Here is a 24,387-nt window from a genome sequence, read left to right on the forward strand (position 1 = left end):
GCTTCCATCACGCGACACTGGCTTATTGTCAATGAGAATGAGGGCGAGCGAACTTCTCATCAGTCGACTATTGACACCCAGCCTACACCCTCGCATAAATACACAAGCCCGGGTTACCTTGTCCTCAAAATGGCACGGTTCGTTGGAAGCAGATGCCCGGTGTCAGGTTGAATTGGGTCAGAATATAAGCAAACTTGAGTCTCGTGACTCACTATGACGCGGCTTTATTTGGAAACATGATCACCAGCGCTTTTTTTTCCTACCAAAAGATAATAATCTGAACGGAATGAGTACTGTAAGATTTAGTGGCATAGTGGCATAAACCGCTTGGCTATTTATCAAATGGGCTCGAGTTCGGATCCCGACTTGATCTGAGTTTGTTTGCTTCTCCCTGATACCCCCTCCCCCAACAGTCCAGAATACGATTGGACACGAGCGCGCTGAGCTTATGTTATAGCATGAAATAGGGCCTTAAGTTTTTGTTTTTTTTAAAGTCAAATTAGTCAAGGTCAAGACTACATAGATAGATAGATAGATAGATAGATAGATAGATAGATAGATAGATAGATAGATAGATAGACAGACAGATAGATAGACAGACAGACAGACAGACAGACAGACAGACAGACAGACAGACAGACAGACAGACAGACAGACAGACAGACAGACAGACAGACAGACAGACAGACAGACAGACAGACAGACAGACAGATATATAGATAGATAGATAGATAGATAGATAGATATTGTCTTAGATTCTGAAAGGTTAGTGGTGAGTTCAACATTGTAATGAAAGATATTTGGCTAATTGGCATAAACTTAATGAGAACAACATCATTATGACCACGTGACCCATGTGAGCATGTTTGTCTGAGAAAGTTTATTAAAACTTCATTCAAAGTTTCTGACGTAATGCTACGCTTGTTTATGACTTGTAGATCTAATCGCGGATCTGCATGTTTTCCCCTTTTAAAAATAGCAGTGACTTTCTTCATTCATAACAAAATATTTGCTACGCAGGATACTATTTTTAATGGAACATGTTTTCTTGGGCAATTTTTTTTCCCATATTTGATCGTGATTTTAATGGGCATTAATCTCACTATTTTCTGTTGGTTTTTACAAAGCTTATATCAACTCACTCTAACTCTATAGTAAAACGTTTGTACGCGTTATTTCTCCCACATCCAAACTCGGATAAAGCTGAAATTTTGTACTATTATTTCTTTTACCTGACAACACAATAATCAATAAAAATTGTAACCAAATCAGTAAATTAATTATTGGTAATTAATTAATTTGTTTGGTATCTTGAACAAGGGAAAGAAATCGTACTCGACAGATGCGGTGGTATAAGTTGAATTAGTCCTCTTGAGGACTTGAGCCTTGAGTGAGCATTTTTTTTTCGCATTTAAAAAAACGATCATGTAAACATTCACCAAGATACCCCCCTTCTTCCCTCCCATTTTCCCAACTGGTCCAGACAAGTAACATATAACTGAATGTCTATTTTAATATCTTGTTTGAAATAAAATAAAATAAAATGATACAACACAAACTCAACAACCACCTCAGCCTAACTACTGTAACAATAACAGTATCGGTATAGATGCAAATACGAAACACATTCACACTCACAACCAGCGCTTTTTGAATTAGACTGAAAAAGGTGAAAAAAAGTTCTTCGAGAGACGGTAGCATTGTTGAGTGATATACAATGCTTTTTTAATAAGTCTATGTTTTTGTGCCAGTGAAGTATTACCATACTAGCAGGTGATGGCAACGATAATTAGATTGCTGATGGTTGCTGTATAGAAAAAAAATTTAAGTATTGTTTTGTCGATTTCAATTATTTTAAATTTTCTTAGCTTTCTAAGATAGAAGAGTCGTTGATGAATTTTGGTGTACAGGTTTTAACAGTATTCACTCAATTTCAGTCTGTTGTTGATGGTTGTACCAGGGTAATTATATTCTTGCACTTGACTTGGTTGTTTATCTGAAATTCTGCAAGATGGCCTTCATGTTTCCTAAAATAAATTCTGTAGTTTTCTGAACATTTAAAATAATAAATAATGTTCTAAACTTCTGTACTGTACTCAATAGCTCTCCTAAGTGAAATCCTTAACATAACAACACCAGCTTACACACCCTGGTCTTTCACTTTCTGTTCCATTTAAAGTTGACATAACGCATGCTGTTAGCATTTCTTACACTCAATGTCTATACTGTCTATACAATTCTATTATCGTATTCTATCTGGCAAGTCATGCATTAACTACATGCATGACGGGATAGCCTGGCAACAAAGTGGGTCTAATCCCAGCCCTGTGAGATTCTCCGACAGAATTGCTGCGTTTCCGTGACAGTTCACATGAGGATCCTCTGAACACGTTCCAAAATCGGTGTGTTTAGTTCTGGACCGTTGGGAGCAGGGGGCTTTACCCAGGGCCGGTCTTAGGCCACTGCAACCTATGCGGCCGCAGTGGGCCCCGCGCTTTCATAGGCCCCGCGCGATGCGAATTCTAGGGGTAAATTATTATATTTTACGCGTCCCGAGACATGACGTTAAACTGCGCTCCTCTTTCCTTAGCACTTTTGGAGCTCAAAAGTGCCCTACTTCTTTTCTATCATTGTGTCTGCCTCCTCTTTTCCTAAGTCTGCCTTCATTGATCATCACACTGTCTCCTTAACTTTAAATTCTCACTACGTCCTAGACCAGTCCGTTTGCCGTGGACTGCGACGGGTAAGGGGGGATAAAGAGATCCTGGTGTTTGAGTGGTGGCTATCTGAGGATAAACCACAACAACACAATACTTTGGCTCGAAGTTCCCCTAGACCTGAGACCCAGATGGCCCGCTCTGGGTCAACCGGCTGGTCATGCCGAGCTACCAGCATAGGTCGTCGACCTATGCTGGAGGGCGGTGGCTGGAGGGTCAATCAGGGAGCTGCTGTATCGGAAACATGTCCGATGTAGCAGCTGACTGAGTATAGCACCTGTGTAGCCCTGGCGGGCTCATTCTGGACATCCGAATGGCCCGTCCCCTTGTTGGACTCGATGGCGGGTGGGGAGCACAGGTGCCGAATTAACCAAAATATATATGGACAAAAAAACACACACAAAACTACTTGCCCCAGACCTATGTCTGGGCAAGAAACGTCGAATTGACGATAAAAAAGAGGAGGTCCCAAAAAGCTGTGCCACCTGGCCATCATTTCTGGTGGTTAGATGCACAGAGGAGGGAAAAAGCCTGACCAAGTTGAGCCCTTTTATTATCTATAAGGGACTCAAGTCAGTAGTGGGAGAGCCCAAGAGTGTGTCTAAGCTACACAAAACAATGGAACTCCTTGTAGAAGTAGACAGCAAGACACACTCTGATGGGCTTTTAAGATGCAGAAGACTCTGTGATCTCCAAGTGGAAGTCATGCCACACAAGAGTCTGAACACCAGCAGAGGTGTAATCAGCTCTAGGGACCTACTGGAATGTTCCGAGAAGGAAATAGTGGAGGGCATTGAAGGAGTCACCCATGCCCGGCGCATTACCAGGCGCAGGGAGGGTGAGGAGGTCAAAACCGCCACTATTATCCTCACATTCGGAACTAGGACACCGCCAGAGTATGTGAAGGCAGGATACCTACGAGTTCCAGTGAGGCCCTACATACCTAACCCCATGAGGTGCTTCAAGTGCCAGGGTTATGGACACGGCGTGGCAGTCTGCAAGAGGAACACTGTGTGTGCCAGATGTGCTGGAGAGGGTCATGAGGACAAGGGCTGCACAGCCCAGTTCAAATGCCCAAACTGTCAAGCTGGCCACTCAGCCTACTCCAAGGACTGCCCTGTGTGGAAACAGGAGGTTGCCGTGCAGGAGTACAAGGCAAGAAACGGATGTACCTTTAGCCAGGCGAAATCGGCTGTACTGGCCCTACCCAAGGGCCAATTCGGCTTGACAAAGACCTACGCCCAGGCTGTTGCTAAGAAAGGAAGATCCATAGCCACACAGACGGACACATTGACCCCACCACCCCCTCCTCCTCCCCCAACTCAGAAGAAAACACCGCCAAAGAACACACCTCTGAAGAAACAAGAAAGCCCTGTTGTCATGCTAAAGAACAGGTTCTCTGTGCTCGCTGATGAGAGCATGGAGACTGAGCTGCATGTCAAAACCAATACTCCGGGAGAACCCGGAGACATCATGTCTGACACAGGTTCTCCTCAGAGAACACAGCCAGACACCCCAACCTCTACCGAGTTAGAGGTTGACCAACTCCCTAAGGGGAGAAATGAAAGCGGAGAGGATACCCGAGGTGAGAGAGGAGGAAATAACCTCCGCTCTAACCAGAGGGATCTCCCCTCTCCAGAGAGAAAGACTTCCCACAAAAGGGGGTTGTCCTCCTCTCCATCCAAACCCAAGAATAAAAATACCAAGGTCACTGGAATAAAGGGAAACCCCTCCGGGGGCCTCCCAAGGCCAAATAGCTCCAAGTAGGTCATCTAGAATAAGCCATGGATTCCAGAATTGTACAGTGGAATTGTAGAGGCCTCAAGGCCAATTACGAGGAAATGCAGCTACTGATGGACTCTGAGACTCCTGTAGCTGTCTGCTTACAGGAAACATTTCTGAAAGATTGCATCAGCTTCCGAAGCTACCGTGCTTACACCAAGAATGTTGAGGATGCAGAGAGAGCATCAGGTGGAGTCTGTATCCTTGTGAAGGATAGCATCCCCCATGAGAGGGTAGAACTACAGACCACACTACAGGCCGTAGCAGCTAGGATAACCCTTCACAAGGTTATCACTTGCTGCAGCCTGTATCTACCACCAGGCGCTCCATTAAACCAAACAGACATGGAGGACCTATTGAAACAACTCCCCCGGCCTTATTTAATCCTTGGGGATTTCAATGCCCATAACACCATGTGGGGATCCAACAATACCGACACAAGAGGTCGTATGCTGGAGGATATCTTCCTCCAACATGATTTATGCATACTTAATGATGCATCACCGACCTACTTGCACCCAGGAACTGGATCATTCACATGCATTGACCTCACCGTATGCGTCCCCGGACTTCTGGACGATTTTAAATGGTCAGTTAGCAATGATCTACGGGGAAGTGATCACTTCCCAATCATCATTACTAACAATCTCCCTTCATTGGGACGACCTCAGCGGTGGAAACTGAATAAGGCCGATTGGGAACAATTCCAAAAAAGATGCTCTGAGGATATCACAGAAAATATCCTCCATGAACAGAACCCAGCTGATACCTTTGCTAGCAAGCTACTAAGTATAGCCAGGAAAGTTGTACCCCTAACCTCTGCAAATCCAAAACGGCCTAGCAAACCATGGTTTGACACAGCTTGCAAAAGTGCTATTGGTGATAGGAAAAAACGACTGGCTGCATTTATAAAGAATCCTTCCCAGGAAAACCTAAAGCTATTCAGGATAGCTAGAGCAAAGGCTAGACAAACCATACGGTCAGCCAAAAGGAATTCCTGGAGAAGTTTTGTCGGCAGTCTGGATGCCAAAACTTCTGCTAGAGCGGTTTGGAAGGCAGTAAGGCGAATCAAAGGGAAAGAATCAAATGCAATAGGGCATTTGAAAAACCAAGGACGAACTGTCACGTCCCCCAGAGAAATAGCTGACTGCCTTGCATCCTCAATAGCAGAAAAATCATCCACTGCACACTACACGCCAGAGTTCCAAAAAGTCAAAACCAGGGAGGAAAGACACCCCATTGATTTCAGGTCAGAGAACAATGAAGACTACAACAAACCGTTCTCGCTTGAGGAACTGAGGGAATCGCTGGACAAGTCACATGACACAGCGCCTGGAGAAGACGAAATCCATTACCAGTTCCTCAAGCACCTTCCCGAACCCTCATTGGCAGTCCTACTAGGGGTCTATAACTGTGTGTGGCAAACAGGCGCTTTCCCAAACAGCTGGAGGAAAGCCACAGTTATACCGATACCTAAACCGGGAAGAGACGGCTCTGACCCAGCTAACTATCGACCAATAGCACTAACAAGCTGCATCTGCAAAACCATGGAAAGAATGATTAACAGTAGGCTGGTCTGGTACCTGGAAAGGAATAAAGTGATCTCAAACTACCAGTGCGGATTCCGGCAGGGGCGGACAACAACTGACCACCTGGTAAGGCTGGAAGCTTATATTAGAAATGCATTACTCAGAAGAGAACATCTAGTAGCTGTATTCTTCGATATAGAAAAGGCCTATGACACAACCTGGAAACATGGCATTCTACGTGACCTGGCGCTTATGGGGCTTAAGGGACACCTCCCCCGTTTTGTGGAGGAATTCCTGAAAGATCGAAAATTTCAGGTCCGAGTGGGCAACTCCGCTTCTGACACTCATGACCAGGAAATGGGTGTACCCCAGGGCAGCATTCTGTCAGTCACCCTGTTCAACATTAAAATAAATAGCATCATAAATGCGCTGTCCCCTGGCATAGAGTGCTCTTTGTATGTTGATGACTTTGTCATTCTTACTTATGGGAAAAACATGAACACCTTAGAAAGAAAATTACAGTTATGCTTAAACAAAATTCAGGGTTGGGCAAACTATAATGGTTTCAAATTCTCAGACTCCAAAACAGTTAGTATGCATTTTTGTAATCTAAGGGGACTCCACCCAGACCCTGAACTATTTATACACAAAAAGAAGATCCCTGTCGTGAAAACTACAAAATTTTTAGGCCTCACCTTAGATTCCAAATTTAATTTTCTCCCCCACATTAAGGAACTTAAGAAGAAATGCCAAAAGTCATTAAACATACTAAGAGTACTCAGCCATACGGACTGGGGAGCAGACAGAGATACCTTGCTGCTGCTCTATCGGAGTCTAATTCGATCCAAGCTAGACTACGGATCCATAATATATGGAGCAGCAAGGAAGTCGTACCTAAAAATACTGGAACCAATACAAAATGCTGCCCTGCGTCTCTGTCTCGGCGCGTTTCGTACATCACCTATCCCAAGTCTCCATGTGGAGGCTGGAGAACTCCCCATGGATATAAGAATGAAAAAGCTTGCAATGCAGTATATAGTCAAGCTAAAATCCAACCCCACGAACCCTGCTTTTGACTCCATATTTAACCCCACAGAGGTAGAATTATACAATCGAAGGCCTAACGTCATACAGCCGTTGGGCCTTCGAATGAGAGAACCCATCCAAAATGTAACCCCACCCATTGACCAAATCTCTAAAATAGAAACCCCTCAGAATCCTCCTTGGCTAATGAATAAACCCAAATTAAATTTATCCCTCCTTAATTTCAAAAAAGAAAATACAGACCCAAGCATACTACAAGTCCACTTTAGGGAACTGCAGGAGAGCTACGGAGATTGTGGCACCATTTACACAGACGGATCCAAAATGGAGGGAAAGGTCGCGTGTGCCTGCTCCTTTCGGAACAAACAATCTCCCGTAGACTCCCCGATGGCTGCTCCATCTTTACGGCCGAATTGCACGCAATATTGCTTGCACTTATGGCCGTAAAAGCATCAGAAAGGAGTAAATTTATAATCTGCTCCGACTCCAAATCTGCATTGCAAGCTTTGGGGCGGATGAAGACTGACATCCCATTGGTACATAAGAGCCTGAAGCTGTTGGACCAAATAACAGCCGACCGTAGGGATGTCACCTTCATCTGGGTCCCCTCCCATGTTGGCATTGAGGGAAACGAAGCCGCAGACAGAGAAGCAAAGAGAGCCCTAAATCATGCGGTGTCAGGAACCCAAATTCCCTACTCGGACCTGAGACAAAGTATTGCCTCTGCCACCTATCGAGAGTGGCAGAACCGATGGGAGGCTGAGACTCACAGTAAACTCAGGCAGATTGTGGCGGATGTCAGGTGGCGGCCCACATCTAAGGGTCTGACAGGCGTGGTAGCACAACCATGTCCAGACTTAGGATTGGCCACACCTACATCACGCACTCTTTTGTACTGAAGAGAGAGGAGCCCCCACTTTGCGAGTACTGTGACTCTCGCCTCACCGTGGAACATATCCTCGTTGATTGCCCCAGATACCAGGATGTCAGGGCGAAATATTTTAGAGCCACTAATCTAAAAACACTATTTAATAATGTCGACCCTGGGAAGGTACTGGGCTTTATTCGGGAAGTGGGGCTATCTACGAAGATCTGATTTCTGAATTTGTGAACATGCACTATTTACATTAGATTTTTACCAAATATTTAAATTTTTACTACCTTTACTATTTTAACTGTGAATAGACCTTGATTTTAATTATATGACTGTATAGAATCTGGCCCTTGTTGTTTAGAGAGAGAGTGGTCCTTGAGGGACTGCAGGCACGACATGGCCTAAATTGTGCCGATGTGCCTCAAATCAACAAATCAACAAAAAAAATCATATTATATTATACCATTTTAACTTAATATTAAAGGGTTCTTGGAATTCTCCTGAAACTATCAAATATAAGAAAAAGTCATGAAAATCTGAAATTATTAAAATTTTCTGAAATCTGATGCAAATCTCCTTAAAACAGACAAAATTGTCATTTCGGGGTGTCATTCAATATGGAAAACGCCAATCCTACTCGCGATTTAAAAAAAAACGGCATTGTCACCTTTCATTCAATAAAAATGTAATAATAAGCCGAATTTTAACCAAAACAAGAAGTTCTAATACTTAATTTACTTTAATAGTCACTGGCATACAAATATAGATCTAAATCTATCTCGACCTCTTAGAAAAAAAAAGCGATATTTTGTAAGTCGATAGTAAATCTAAAAGGCAGATCTGAATGTTTATCGGCTTTTTGTTGAAAAACTTTATCTGCTGCAGATGGCTCGTAAAGTTAATTTTTGACAGTGATTTTGTACTTAGTAAAATAAAATGCAAAGACGAATTAATTTTCTAATACAAAGTCTTAATTTTCACTTATTTATCCTTATCACAACCCAAATTAGACCCCGCAAAATCCGTTTAGTATAGGGCCCCGCAACCTGTAGGACCGGCCCTGGTTGACCTGTCGACCGTCTCTAGTCTACTCACAAACGCACTGCTAGGCCTATTTTTTTTTTTAACTCCTGGATAGATCTCTATTTGCATTGTAGATGTTTGCATTGTAAATCCTTAATGAGTAGGCTAAATGGTACGCTAGATTCGTTCTAACATTCAGACATGATTCAGTGAGATAGCAATCAACGTTTCAAGATTGGAAAATCGTTAAACTTGTTGAAAATGTTATTAAAATATTGGGAAAGGATAATTCGATGTTTTCATTCAAAAAAAAAAAAATTTACGGGGGGGGAGGGGGGGTATTTTCTTTGCATTTTTGTCTTCATTGTATTGTATTGTCACGTTATCGCCTAACTTGACAAATTAGTTTTGCCCAGTGGTGCACTAGATATTTCTGGCCTAAGGAGGTATCAACTTCCGATAAGGGTGTCCGGGCCGTATCAAGACAAAAAGGAATCTAACACTCCAAAATCTCTGGGGATACATTATGCCCCGTGAGTCTATGTGTAGGCCTACACGTTTCGAGGGACCGGATAGCACCGCGTTTCGTACCAGAAATGACCCGCGGGCCGTAGTTCGTTTATTACTGGTTTAGCCTCCATAATTTTAACTGTCGTTATGCTGTACTAAGCAATAAGAAATAATATCCACAGGTAACTCCAATATATTGTGTATCAGTGTCTTAAGTTTTCTTGCATGGGTGGGAGTTACGGGACATAACCTGATTTTTAGACACAAGAGTGGTAGTTCTTCCTGTTATGTTACCATCCCGAGTTATCTCAAGTTACTTCAAATTCTATTCGTATGAAAAATGCGATGGGTGTTCCACAAGCAGATATAAAATATCAGTACCGGTACACTTATTTTAAACTGAAGAGTTTCCCATTGTGATACAAAAGATGCCAACTTGCAATTCCTTTAGCATTATTTTAGTCTGTTTTTAAATCGGAGGTTTTCATACATGGCGGAAAAACTACAAAGACAGCAATTTGGTATATCCGGTGTATAAAACGAAGGAAGTGTTGATAAGCTAGGCTTTTTTTTGTGACGTTACGCACCGGTACGGCGTAATAGCACCTTTTTCAATGTGGGAGAAAATATTACTTTTTTTTCTATTTTGACGTTTAATTTATTAGTATTTTAAAATTAGGCAATCCATAAGCAGCTATTATTTTTTTCACAAAAAAAACAACAACAAAAAAAAAAACACTACAGTAATAAAAAGCAATGATTTGTAAAAGGTATATGAGACAATATGACAAGATTTGTGCACTTTTAGCACTGCAGACCCCTCAACTCAAGAAAACATTAAGAAACGGGAACAGACACAAAATAGAGCAGTGAGATTCATAACAAACGAATATTCACATTTGACTTAGAGTAACACCTTTAGTAAAATCACTAAATTTACAAAGCCTTCAGGACAGAAGGCTCAAAAGTAAAGTAGCAATCATACATAAAACACTGAACCATAATCTTCAAATACAAAAAACAAAATTTAATAAAATACTCAGAAAGACACAAAGATAAAGAAACATTCCTCGTCCCATATGCTAGGACAAATTTGTACAAATACTCCTTCTTCCCTAATGCTATTAGAGCATGGAATGGGTTGCCTGAGCTAGCCAGGAAAACCAGTGATTTGGCAGAATTTAAGTCATTGGTTAATATGCATGACTAAATGCATGACGCGTAGGACGTAATCATCTTCTTTTTTGAAGTAACGTCTGTATTATATAAGATAAGATAAGAAGAAATCAAATGTTTTATGCTCTTCTATTTATAGCACAGATGAATTTCAATATGGAATAAGCATTAGACTTTCACGATACAGCTTTAAACTTATTTTAAAAACAAAAACAAAGGGGCAACTAGATAGCGTTTTTTTTTTTTTTAAATCTAACATCCCAAGACCAAACTGTGGAAAATCTGGAAGAGTAAAATTAGCTTCCCGGAAAAATTAAAACTGTATTCTTCACTAGTAGTCTCTGCACTCCAATACGGTTGTGAAAGTTGGACACTGAACGCTGAGGCTGAAAAAAGAATTCAAGCCTCTTGCTACAGAAAAATGCTGGGTATCAGATACCAGGAAAAGAATACAAATGAGTCTGTATTTTTACAAGTAATCAGTAAACACTGCCTGGTCGTGCGGTTTGCGCGCTGGACTGTCGTTCGGATTTATCGACGGTCGAGGGTTCAAACCCTGCCCGCTCCCATCCCCCGTCGTCCTGCGGGAGGTTTGGACTAGGAAGTAAACTATCTTCCTCTGAAGGAAATCCGAAACATGTAAAACATTTTACAAAACACTCTGGCTGGTACCGGTAATAAGTAATACTTCGTCATACCGGTACTGTGAAGAGATGAAAACTGAGCTGCTTTGGTCATATTGCAAGACATGACTCACTGTCAAAAGTTATTCTTCAAGATACAGTGGAGGGAGCACAAAGAAAGGGTCGTCCAGAGAAAAGTTGGCAGGATAACATAAAAGAATGGACCGGCCTGTCTCTTGATATCCTAACAACAGCTGGTGACCGGGAAAAGTGGAGGGCCTAGTTACACGAACTGTCACAGCACCCCTACAACGAAAGCCAAGGGACAGATGATAATGATGAACATTCATTAGTTATTAATAATAAAACAATTGCTCTATAAGTTGTATAAAGAAGGTATTTTCTTTTTTTTTTTAAAGTATTTTTATTCTTTTTTTTTTAAGTTATGATAATAAAAATTATCAATTGAAATAAGCATGAAATTCTCAGTGATTAGAAGACATGGTACTAGAGTAATGATATAACAGGTAGAAACTGGGCTATAGTAAAATAATGTTTCTGATTACTCTGCTTTGCTCCAGCAGTCTAGTAATGGCTTGGGTCATCCTTCAAGTCACAAGGGCATGCTCTTTAGTATGGCAATGTTGCCCTTAAATACTGGTCTAAAGGTGAAGAGATTTGAGTCTCACCTCCTAACTGATAGTATAATTTGGTCACTGAGAAAAATTCTTCACATTTAAAATTGGATCAAACAGCCAGATTAAAAAGAGAACTTGTCATTTTTTTTTAATTTTTTAAATTTATAACAGTGCAAATTTTACGAAGGTATCAGAGGGGGTCCCATTTGCGCTTTGGGGGGAGAGCAATACTCAATTGATACAATATCTCTCATTATTGCAAGGCTTATCTCCTTTTAGCTTAGTATATTTTCCATATAAAACAAAATTAATAAATTACGACTGATTAATTTTTTTTATTGATTCATGCATTGTCATCAACAATTAATAATTGTACAAAGTTTCAACTTGATCGGAGAATGGGAAGTGGGAGAAATAATGTGTACAAGATTTTGACCAGACAGACAAACAGAGTGAATCGATATAAGTATAAGCTTAGAACTAAAGAAAAAGTTAGCTATAGTTTACAAACAGGGCCTTAGGTAACTTGACAAAGGTACATTACTATTAGTTTCATAACACTTGGAAGAGTTCCAGCTTACAAGGACTATTTTTTATATTCTTCTAAATCCAGAAAATAATTCTGGAAGCTGGAAGGAGCAAAATGATTTAATTGGCTCATATACCCACTAACTAAGGGATTATATTCAACACTAATGACAATAAACAAAAAAATCAATTGCTAATAGAATTCTTTTTTTTTTTTGGTTAGCTCTTGCTTTTAACATTCAAATTATTATTCAATTCAAATGGTGCAGAGGATGTACATCTCATGCTTCTAAAGTTGACTGTCAATAAAATGATTGCCCTGGGTACATATCAAATGCAGTTGGGTTTTTTTCATAGTGAGGTATTACCCTTACCCTATGTTTAATAATTGATGGCTCCCTAAAGCAAATATTGGTTGAACACAATACATTTTATTGTAACTAATAATGTTACTTTTCATTCGGAGATATAATTCAAGCCTAGAAGTCAGATCTTGGACATAACAATAGGTTCCTGGTATTGAAGGCTGTCTATGATGTACATCATGGGATAAATCAAATCATCTCAAGATTCCTGGTGACTGTCCATGGATATAATGATTACCTTTTCTAAAACAATTATTACTCGGAAAATTCTTAGGAGAAAAATTAAATCAGTGTAGATTGCCCTTCCTCCTATCTTTATTCAGGCTAGCTATCATTGGTGTATCATAAGTAGGGGGCCTGGGGGGGATTGACCTTTTTAGGGGCCTCTGCATTTTGACATTCGACATCATGACATGAGATAATGTACTTAATATATACATCGAAACTCCAATTGTTGCATTTATATAATTAAAATTTAAAAAAAAATACTCATAAAAACTCTTTAAATGAATAATACCGTTGTTTATTGGCGAGATAATGCACAAGTGACAAATCTCAATTCCTATTGCCCCACGTCATGCTGTCTGTGCAGCACAGGCATCTATAACATCATCTAGATCAATGTTGTCTAGTAAGATTACATGGCAGTGGCGTAATATTTAATGTAAAATATTTTTAAGGACATTCATTTGGGGGCCCCGGGGAACTTTCAAATTTGGACCCACCCTAGCTACGCCAATGTATCTTATCAATCTTATCATATAAGTTACACATGTGCATTCATAAAAGAAAATAATTAGGTTAATAAAACCAAGGATATATCTAAGGGAGAAAACTGTATAAATCATTTCAGCATCTATGATGTTAAGGTATAACAATTTATTCACTAGGAGAACGTCAAAAATTAATTTCACAATTTCGCTTAAACAGAAAAAAAAAACACATTTGAAATAAAGGCTAAAATAACCTTTTCTTTATATTTTATTACCTGTGCACAATTAATATTATCACAATGTAAAAATGAAAATTTAAGTCAAACATCTCAAGCAGGGGTGCCACCCATGAGACCAAGTAAACCCTGAAACCTGAATTTCCAAATTTTACAAACCCTGAAATCATAAACCCTAAACTTTACCAACCCTGAAACGTACCGCATATACAATTTAAGCACCAAAATTTTACGAAAGAAGAACAGTATTAAATTACTACCTAGATCTATACCATGTTTTAAATATGTAATTAGTAAGCCTAACCCTGAAATCATAAACCCTAAACTTTACCAACCCTGAAACGTACCGCATATACAATTTAAGCACCAAAATTTTACGAAAGAAGAACAGTATTAAATTACTACCTAGATCTATACCATGTTTTAAATATGTAATTAGTAAGCCTATCATTATAATAAATAGAGTTTGTGTGTATTTATTGATAAAGCTTGTAATACAAGTTAACAGGATTTAGTACAATTTTATATTTAATAATGTTTGTACACAGTTATTTTTAATAATGTTTCTCTCTTAACATGTTTTCCCTCATTATTCCTTTGAAGCAGCCTACTTTAAACTTTCATCAACATTGATCAAACTGATTCCATCAATGTACATTCATGGACCTGTCAATCTATTGTAACAAGATCAAATTGATTTGAGATTTAGTCCAGATCTACTCCAAAATGAACATTTAGATTTAGTTTCTAATATTTAAATGTAGACCTAGATGGCTAGAATGTGCTGGACTGCTTATACATAATTATAATTTATTTGTATAAATCAAGATCTATTGACCAATCGATCTATTTTTTCTAGCCTCTAAGTAGTCTAAGTCTAAGTCTTCAGGCGAACGCAAACTTACTAATTTAATTCTTCAATCATTGATTCTAGATCTAGATCTAGTTCTGATCTAAAAACGATGTAAATATCCTAAATCTAGATCCTACTTCTATAATACTCTAGACCAATATAGCTCTAGACTAGTCTAGACATAGGCCAATAGGTGAATAGGCTAAGGCTCTATGTCTATATGGAACCTATACAAATATTAAAATATAAAACACGGAAAGAAAAAAAAAAAATTCTCACTCGTGAATTTTTTTTTTCTTTCTATTTCTAGATCTAGGACTAGCCGCGAGGTACGCGAGTAGATCTAGACTATTCTAGACTATATCTATACTAAATACAAGACTTTACAGTCTAGATCAGTTCTATATTGATAATAGAAATAGATCTAGACTCTAAATCGAGCCGATTCGAGGCGCGTTCCGTAGATCTAGAAATTCTTTATAGATCTAGAATCTAGAATGTTTACACTTTTTTGTCACTTAAAAAAAAAATACTGTGCCGGTAAATAAAGCTTAGTGCGCATGCAAAGTGAAAGTCTCGCGAATCGCGAGATATGAGACGGGTCGATTTTGTTTAAAAATGGCGGCTCGCGCGATCGGAACTAACAAATGACCAGAAATTTCGAAAAAATCTAAATCAAATAAAACCCTGGATTTTAACAAAATTGTAGAAGGCAAACCCGGAGGGGGGGAAAATGGGACCCCTCAAAACCCGGATTTCCGGGTTATTCCGGAAAAGTGGCACCCCTGATCTCAAGTATGTAATGTATATCTTTTATAATAATCATCAGAATAACATACATTATCAACTCAATTCTTTCATTGCTTGACAGCATAAAGATGTATATCTTTTATTTATAATAAGCATCAGATAAACATACAATGTCAACTCAATTCTGTCAATGACTTCATAAAGACGACAGAATATATATGCCCTGTAGTGTGTCGAGTCGGGTGGGGATGGGCACATATCATGATGTGTTTCATCTCTTTTCACCTGGCGAAGCTGGCATTAGAGAGAACAAGTCGGGAGACCCCGTGACATAGTGCACTACCTTTAAAGGCCAACGCTGAACTACAAAATGCACAATAACTTTCAAATCCAATGTGTACAAATGCAAACAGAATTTCATAAAAGGACAAAGGGCTAAGTTCACAAACACTCTGTATGACAGTGCTGAACAACTAAAGAAAACAGCACACTATTTTTCCTTGGCTCAGTTTGCAAAAGATATTACAGAAGAAGATTTAATTTATATAAAAAAAACGATATTTCAGTTTGTAATACAAAAAAACAACAACTATGTCTTCCTCTTCTTGACACTTTATGATACTGGATTGGACGTTACTGATGAGACAATAGGGTCTGCTATAGATAAAAGCCCCAGCTAACACAATGTAGGCATCCAAGTGAGTTTCACTGTATTGTATTACAAATTTTAAAACACAAAGATATTTGAATATACAAGTAAAATGATCAATGAATATCTATTACCTATCCTTTTTAGTGTCCTCATCCAATTCATTTTGCTCACTCAGCTTTGATTTTACCTCATCGAGTTTTGCTCTTTTTTGGGCAAATTCACCTGAGTTAATTTGTTTGACAACCTCTGCCATTTCCGCATCATGAAGATCCTCAATACTTTGAATCTGGTCTAGTTCCGCTAGATCCAGCATAAGTTTCTGGTGAGCTTCATCCATAGGACTTGTCAACACTTTGGGTGGGATCAAAGCAGCTGCTACAACTCGCCTCTCGGCATTCAGAAAGTTAAAGGTTGAGCATGCTTGTTCCTTTTAACAAAATAACATTAAAACATCATGAAAGATTTTAAAACATTATGTGAATGAAGGGGATGTTCATGAACTATTGAAGGCTTTGAAATGAATTAGAAAATAAGAGTGCAATGTAAATTCAGCACTTAAATTGCTCAGTAAAAATAAAAAAAATTTCCTTGCTGCTTTTTTTTTGGGGATCATTAGTGCTGTCATAGGTGGCTGGAAGTGAAAAGCATCTATATTCCCTCAATCATTAAGTAAAAAAAAAAAAAGTTCCCCTTTCAGACCTTGTGATCTATAGGGCAGATGTTGTAAAGGTCATCTGTTTCTGTTTCAACGGTTAACAAGCAGGGTTTCAGGTGGTCAGCATAATGACCAACCGCCTTTACTTTCCCCAACAAGTCAGGTACCCATTAGAGTTGGGTGGACTCAGGACCACACTAAAAATCATGAAATTCAAAATCCCAGTCTTCACCAAGATTCGAACCCAGGACTTCAGGTTCGGAATCCAAGCGCTTAACCACTCAGCCATCACCCCCAACCAACTCAATCATTGAAAATTAATAAAAATTGTTTATAGAGATACATTTGTTTACTCTAAAGCTTACATTTTTCAATGCAAGCAAAGCTTCACAACAGATATGACATCTACTATATCTTGTGTTCTCATATCCCACAATAGGTGAAAGTCCTTAATGGGATGTTAATGTATTTTAATATAAATATTTTCTCCTCTAGCTATGCCGTAACATGTTCATTCCCATCAATTGGCCAATCATTTACAATCTTACATGTAAAAATTCAATGAAGCAATAATGTGTACACTTTTTTCAGTGGTTATTCATTTCCCATGATGAAGAGCATGGTGCCTGGACACCTGCACGATTATCAATAGTAGACACCTTGGCTGGCATGGTCATGTTCACAGAATGACATAAGCTCGACTTCCACAAGACATTCTGTATGGTGATCTTATAGAAGGTTGGTGAGCCAAAGGTCTCCCACTTTTACTGATGTCTGCTAACGTGACATGAAGCGCTTCAAAATCAACATCAACAGTTGGCAGAAAGGAACTGGACAGATCAAGAGCAAGCATAAAGGAAGGGTCCTTGATTGCAGATGGCATACGCACCAGAAGCAGAAAGAAGGGTGACAATGCTGCATGTGGTGATTACAGATGCCCAACCTGTGACTGCAATTGTGTATCAAGGATTGGCTTCTTTAGCCACAAGAGACATTGCAAAAGGAAAAGATTATCTCATGAGATAATGCCACAGAGAGGTTCATTTCCATTATAAATATAATGTACTGTAAACATTTTAAAAATTTTACTTTATATTCTTTTCATATGTTGAAGTTACATTGTGAACGAGTTTTATATATTTTAAAAATTCATACAGAAAATAAAATTGCCCAACAAAAAATTAGCAAAGAGTTTGTATATTTCTAAACAAACTTTAAAAACCAAGGTGAAAATTTGTTAAACATATATATACACCCATTTAAAAATATTACTGGAGCAGTGGAAGCTCTGTGACAGTTCATTAAACAAGATATACACCAATTTAATAAAATTCTTTCTTTTAGTTCTTTGTCGAGTAGAAACGTTTCCAGAAAAAAATCAACAAAAAAAAAAATAAAAAATAAAAATAAAAAGATCAAATAGAAAAAAAAGTTTTTATTCAAAACTTTGCAATGATATAAACAAATATAGCAAGACGCTCTGAGATCATGGTACTTTCATGAACATAAAAATAAAAATAAATAAAAATAAAAAACAAAGAATAACTTACTGTAGGAAGAATTTCAAAATTCAATTTGTGAGTTCTTAGAAACCTGATTGCGTTGTAATCTACTGAAGCATTCCAATCACCCTTGCCAATAACCAGAATATCTAAAGTTGGAAAGCATATTTTTTAAAATGGAGAAAATTACTACTGCAGATAGAGCAACATAAAATCATTAATTAACTTAATATTCTTTTACATCATGTGAGTATAATTAGTCTCAAGTGCAATTTCACCAATTTTATCAAAAACAAATACACATTACCTCAAATACATTGTGGGTATAATTATAATGAGTTTAAAAGAAACGTTTAGAGGATACTCTTTAAACTGCATGATCATTGGTACTTTTGATGTGATGTGCTGACATTTAATGGTATGTTATCTGTCTAAATATTAATAAGTCACACATCCTACAAAAATAACAGGCACATTGCTGACTAACAATAAGTTCACAAGAAATATGATTTTATAACAGGTGTTGATTTTAAAATAGAAGTAAACAAATGGTTTATTAAATTAATAGAAAGGGATTGTAAGGGAAACAAATAAATAAAACTACATATTGTTATAAATCATCTGGGTAGCCATTTGTGCAACCAACACATGTAACACAAGCCAGCTTACTGCAAGCAACCAAGCATAATCAGAAGCGGCTATTCAAGAACGAACTTGTGTAAGAACTTGGCATGCAAAGGGAAACAAATAAATAAAACTACATATTGTTATAAATCATCTGGGTAGCCATTTGTGCAACCAACACATGTAACACAAGCCAGCGTACTGCAAGCAACCAAGCATAATCAGAAGCGGCTATTCAAGAACGAACTTGTGTAAGAACTTGGCATGCAAATCACCCATGATAAGGTCATTTGATCATCTAGGAAGGACTGAAGACAGGCCCGTGGTATTTCTATTATTTTGTAGAGGGTCATCTGGGACCATACATAAACAGAAAGAGAAGCAGAGTCAAGATGTTCAGGTACAGTTGATCACAGTTCAGTAAAGCGGTATGGTTCTCTACAGTGAATTGGTTGCTTTGTAAGTATTTCGTGCTATTACTTGTGCATTATTGGGCTGCTATTACACACAATTAATAAAGTAACACACAATCTGAAACAGAGTTGACAAGCTCTTGTGTTAGTTGTGCCATGTCATCCAGTATTAGCAGAGAGCCAGATAGAGTTGTGGCAATGTGTATAATTTTCATCAAGGATTGCTATGTTTTGGATAGCGAGTGATCCTATTAATTTCTTGTTGGTTATCTGGTTGGCGTTCCTTGATATAGATGCCTCTATTAAGAATAATAATGTTTCGCCCTATGCAATTCAGCCATGTGATAATGTAAGTAAAAAGTAAGTGGTCCAAAGGGATGATCAAACATGGGTCAAGATGAGGGAAGTGGCAGTGAATGATTTATATGAAGAATTAAAGTGGCGGACTGAAAGGGTTAATGTGTGTGCGGCCTACTGATACACACAACTCAGGCCAATCACACAGGTCAACGGCTGTCGATAGACAAGGGACAGTACTGCTAGTTCATGCAAGTATGACCCATGTTGTGGTCATGTGATCGAGAGCCTTCACAGACTAGCGAAAATGTGTAAGAAAGGACAGTTGAGTCCAGGACAGAAAAGGAGAAGGACTGTGATGTACCTTTGAGTCCTCGAAAATATGGCTGTACGAGCTAGAGAGACCTGTAGTGTTAGTTAGGCAGTTCTGTTAAGTGCAAGAAAGCATTTGAAGTTGGTGTAGCCAATTGTGTTGAATTGGCTGTCGATGTAATTGTAATTAAAATGCCACATTGTTTATTGAAGCTCTTGTTGTCAAGTTGATGTTTTAGATGTGTTGTGTTGTTGGGCCTGATAGAGAAGATCGTAACAATATGTTTAGTTCAAAAACCAAATTTCAATAATGGGCAAACAATCAGGGATACCACAAAGAAACTTGACTAGTGTCCTCAGGTGCCAAAAGATTGGTGAAAACAATAACTAAGATCGAAGCCTCCTTATCAAGTATAAACATACTAGTCACGTAAATCAGGTGGAACATAACTGTTACCAAGGGAGATAATAATATAAATACAAAAACTGGAAGAAAAAAAAGAAGATTGAATCCAGATACCTGAGAATAACTCCTGTTAGCGACAAGGTAGGAAGGCCTAGGCCTCCTGTAGTACCTTGCTAAGGAATTATGCTGTTTGCTATGCTATTGTTTGTTATGCTCTATGCCATACAGTTTTAACACCTCACAGATATGTTCTCCCCCATCTCTAGGTACAGACTTATGTACTAAATGATATAACAATGTTTTAACTCTTTCTCTCCTAATTGACAATGCCAAGATGATTGAATCCCATTAACCTAAATTGATTTTTGGTTTCATAAAATTTAATTTGTGTTATGTAAAAAGATAAATTCTTTCCCTATAATTCAATACCAAATAAAACATTTTCTGATATCAAAAACATAAGTTATTGAAGCTTAATCATAACAGAATACAAATGAGCAAAATGAATAATGCTATTGGAAAATGAGGAAAATAATTACGGAGAGAAAGAGTTAATAAAAAAGACGGCAACAAAATAGGGAATGTGATGTGTGGAGAGTGACATAAACAACTTATCTACCTATCAAGTGGGCAGTATAAAAGAAAAACAATTTAAAAAAACAAGCTAAATAAAAAAAATCTTTTTTTAAAAAAAAACAAAGCTTATCTAAAGAGGAAAAGCTTCGTCCTTAAAACTATATGTACCAATAATGTACAAGTTATTTCCATTATTTGATATCAAACAAAATAATTAATTACCAATAATTAATTGACTAATGGAGTATTTTTGTTTATTGATTCATGTTTTGTTAGGTACAATAAATACATTATTTAAAGTATCAGCTTGATTGGAGAATGCATGAGGGCACAACAAATGTAGCCATATAGATCATCTGTGAATCCTGAAGTATTAGTTACCCTTGCTGCTAGTAAACAAAATAATGAATGACCAGTAATTAATTGTCTAATTTGTTACTTTTCTTTTTATTGATTCATGTCTTGTCTATGCCAATAAATAATTGAGCAAAGTTTCAGTTTGATCTGAGAATAGGTGTGAGAGAAATAATGTGTACACATTTTTTACCAGACCAGAGTTGATATAAGCCTTATAATAATAAAAATAGATATACAGTATGTGGATTAGACATTGATAGCTTTGTATGAACTTTTTGCTTCTTGGTGATTTTCTAAAGTGTTACAGAACAATATTAATGTTAGGCAACAAAAAAATGTTTATCATATAGGTTGTTACATGCCCCTGGTGTAATTAAAAATATACAATTTATACAAACCTAATTTTGGTTCCAACAATGTAAACAATGATAGAGATTCTGGAGTGATTTTGTCAGCTGATTTAACCTGTTTCAAACACAAAGTCAGTTGTCATATTCACTAATTGTTAATTGCTAACAAAACAAATTTTATAGCATATTGCTGTCTCTGTCAAACTTGCTTGGATTATGGAGATTATCTTTAATTATTTAAAAAAAAAAAAGAAGTAAAATTTCACATTGTATCGAATAGGGGACATTACAATACATTTTTCTCTCCTCGATAAATTTCTGGTAGCCATTTGAGCTAAGTATATTAATATTCACATTCTTAGTCGAAGAACTCTACCAATACACCTTGTAAATACTAATGCATGCTATTTTGTTTACATCACCCTTCTGCTTAATCTCCATATATCTAAACAGGGAAAAAGGGAAATTAAATTACTAAGCCGAACAAATTTTCAGAATACTTACATTCCAATGTAGAATGGCACGAGGAAATATAGCACAAGATCCATGAATACTAAACCCAGATACAAGTCTGAAACCATAGCTGCTATATGCCTGAATGTAGGTGTGATTTTTATCTTCTTGGGCAATCATAGCCAAATTAGACTTAGCAACAGCTTCTCCATCATAATTATGGTGTCTTTTGCTGACACTAAGACACAGGAAAAAATTTCAGATGATTAAAGAAAATATTTTGTGACCAAAAAGGCTTCTATAATCCTAAACAGTTAAGACATTCAATTTATAGCTATTTATTATATTTAATTATAATTATTTTTTTTTTAATTTGTATGATCATTGTTAAATAATGCTTTGTTGTTTGTTTGTTTTCTTAAACCAAAGCATATAAATGCACTATTCATATTTTTATTCAATTATATTCACACAATTTGTGTAAATAAAAGTTCCCTTTCAGACTTTGTGATCTATAGGGCATATGATGTAATGCTCAACTGTTTCTGTGGCCCATCATGAATAAGGGGTAAGGGTGTCATATAGCCAGCACAATGACTAACAGCCCTTACTTTTCCCCCAACTAATGTCAGGTTCCCATTTGAGTTAGGTGGACTTTATATCTATATTCCCTCAATCTGAAGTTGAAGGCCTCCATTACTCCATAGGCATATGGATTATGGCATATCATGGCATATGCAGAGTACTAATTATAATAGTAATATCTCAACTTAAATTAATTGATACCTAATAAAATTAATGTCAATCTACTCTACAGTGACTATGCTCAGACTCTACTAGATCTAGATTCTTACAAAATTAAATACATCTTAGTGATTCTAGAGCAGGGGTTCTCAACCTGTGGGTCGCGACACCTTTGGGGGTCGATTGACGATTTGCCAGGGGTCACCTAATAAGACCATCGAAAATATGGATTGTTATTGTCTACTCTTCTATTGCTGTATGTGTGTGTCAGGGGGGGGGGGGGTCGCGGCAAAGTGAAGAATTGTAAAAAGAGGTCGCCGAGCTTAAAAGGTTGAGAACCGCTGTTCTAGAGTCTACACCGACCTACCAAGAAATCTTTTGAATATTTCTAATTATTAAATGACGAGCTTTTTGAACAACCATTTCACATATTATAATTACTAATGATACTAATCTACAAAGACTCTAGATATAGACTAGATAGATCTAAATCACGAACAAAAAAAAATCTAGTCTGTCATCTTTAGATCTATAATATAGAAATCTAGACCTAAGCCAAGTCAAGATGAGTAGATCATGGAACTATGTGTCTATGAATGTCTAAATTTGACTTTCACATTCACATTTCCTGAATGAAAATAATGAATGATCTCCCTTGAGTCAAATTAAATAGTTTCGCAATTTTTGTGTGTAGGGTTAGGCTATATTATATAATAGTGTATCGATCTCGGTATGTGATATGTGGTAGATCTAGAGAAGGTCTGTAGTCTAAATCTAGACACTGGCTCTGGAAATACATAGAATTGTAATATATCTATCCATTTAGCTAGGCCGATCTCACCATCTAATCAAAAGATCTAGATATGTTATTTTGTTTTATTAGTTTCAAACATAAATAAGGCATAAAAAAGGACATGTCCTCCTGATGTCATGTTCTCCGTCCAGTACCGTATGCATCGGCATAAGTGTGAACATATACGGCTTTCACTTTGCTGTTTATTGCCATTGCTTGTTATCCACCAATTCGAATTAATATCTTCTGGTTTATGATGGCAATGTCTTCGATTCCGAATAAGGATGAGTGCAGTGTTTCACGTGACTAGGCAACCCAGTTGCGACCTGCATATTTTCCCGCATATCGTGCAGACAAAGCCGTAGTTCGCTGGCGGTCTTTTAAAGTTTTCTTTCCGTCTTCTATATGCCTGTGAGGGCGAAATTGCGCCTGCTTTGATCTTTATAGCGCTTACTGGGCCCACCTATGTTACGCCGTCCTCCTTTAAGCTCGCCAAAGAAGATCGCCTTTGGCATGCGGTCGTTTCCCATATGTGATAGCCTAAGTGTCCGACCCAGCGCAGCTGTCGAATGTTAATTAGTGCTTATATAGGCTCACTGTCCACCAGTGGTTTAGCAAGGTACCCGTGGGTCCGGGTTCAAGAACATCTTGGTGGGCCCCCTCCAGACAATAAGAAAAAATTAGTGTGTGACAAAAAAAATTAGTAATCTAAATGTAAAGACATTCCAATGTAAAGATCGTATTTAAAAAAAAAAAAGTAATTCGAATGGATGGTTTTAAGGTCATACGATATGAATGTGTGGGCATTGCATCGTATTGGTTTCAAAATCAACCACCGCTTGAATCCTCTGTCAGAATAATTTAAATTGGCACTCGCTGAACCTCCAAGAAA

The 24,387-nt window shown here is 37.9% G+C and overlaps 1 protein-coding gene across 2 annotated transcripts; it reads right to left on the reverse strand.

The window, feature by feature from the left end:
• Positions 1-13,310: 13,310 nt before the first annotated feature.
• Positions 13,311-23,320, reverse strand: LOC106077902 (NADH dehydrogenase [ubiquinone] 1 alpha subcomplex assembly factor 3-like). Of its 2 annotated transcripts, none has more exons than XM_056027950.1 (5): positions 23,070-23,320; positions 22,010-22,196; positions 21,554-21,620; positions 18,219-18,319; positions 13,311-16,440 (listed from the first exon to the last, which is right to left on the reverse strand). In XM_056027950.1, exons 1-5 carry the CDS (start codon positions 23,123-23,125, stop codon positions 16,141-16,143), a joined length of 711 nt encoding a protein of 236 aa, XP_055883925.1. In that variant the 5' UTR covers positions 23,126-23,320; the 3' UTR covers positions 13,311-16,140. The 2 variants fall into 2 exon arrangements, with proteins under 2 accessions (XP_055883925.1, XP_055883926.1); XM_056027951.1 differs by having other exon boundaries at positions 23,253-23,305.
• Positions 23,321-24,387: the final 1,067 nt, after the last annotated feature.

The sequence above is a fragment of the Biomphalaria glabrata genome, chromosome 4 (genome assembly GCF_947242115.1).
Source record: "Biomphalaria glabrata chromosome 4, xgBioGlab47.1, whole genome shotgun sequence".
Lineage (NCBI taxonomy): Eukaryota > Metazoa > Mollusca > Gastropoda > Planorbidae > Biomphalaria > Biomphalaria glabrata.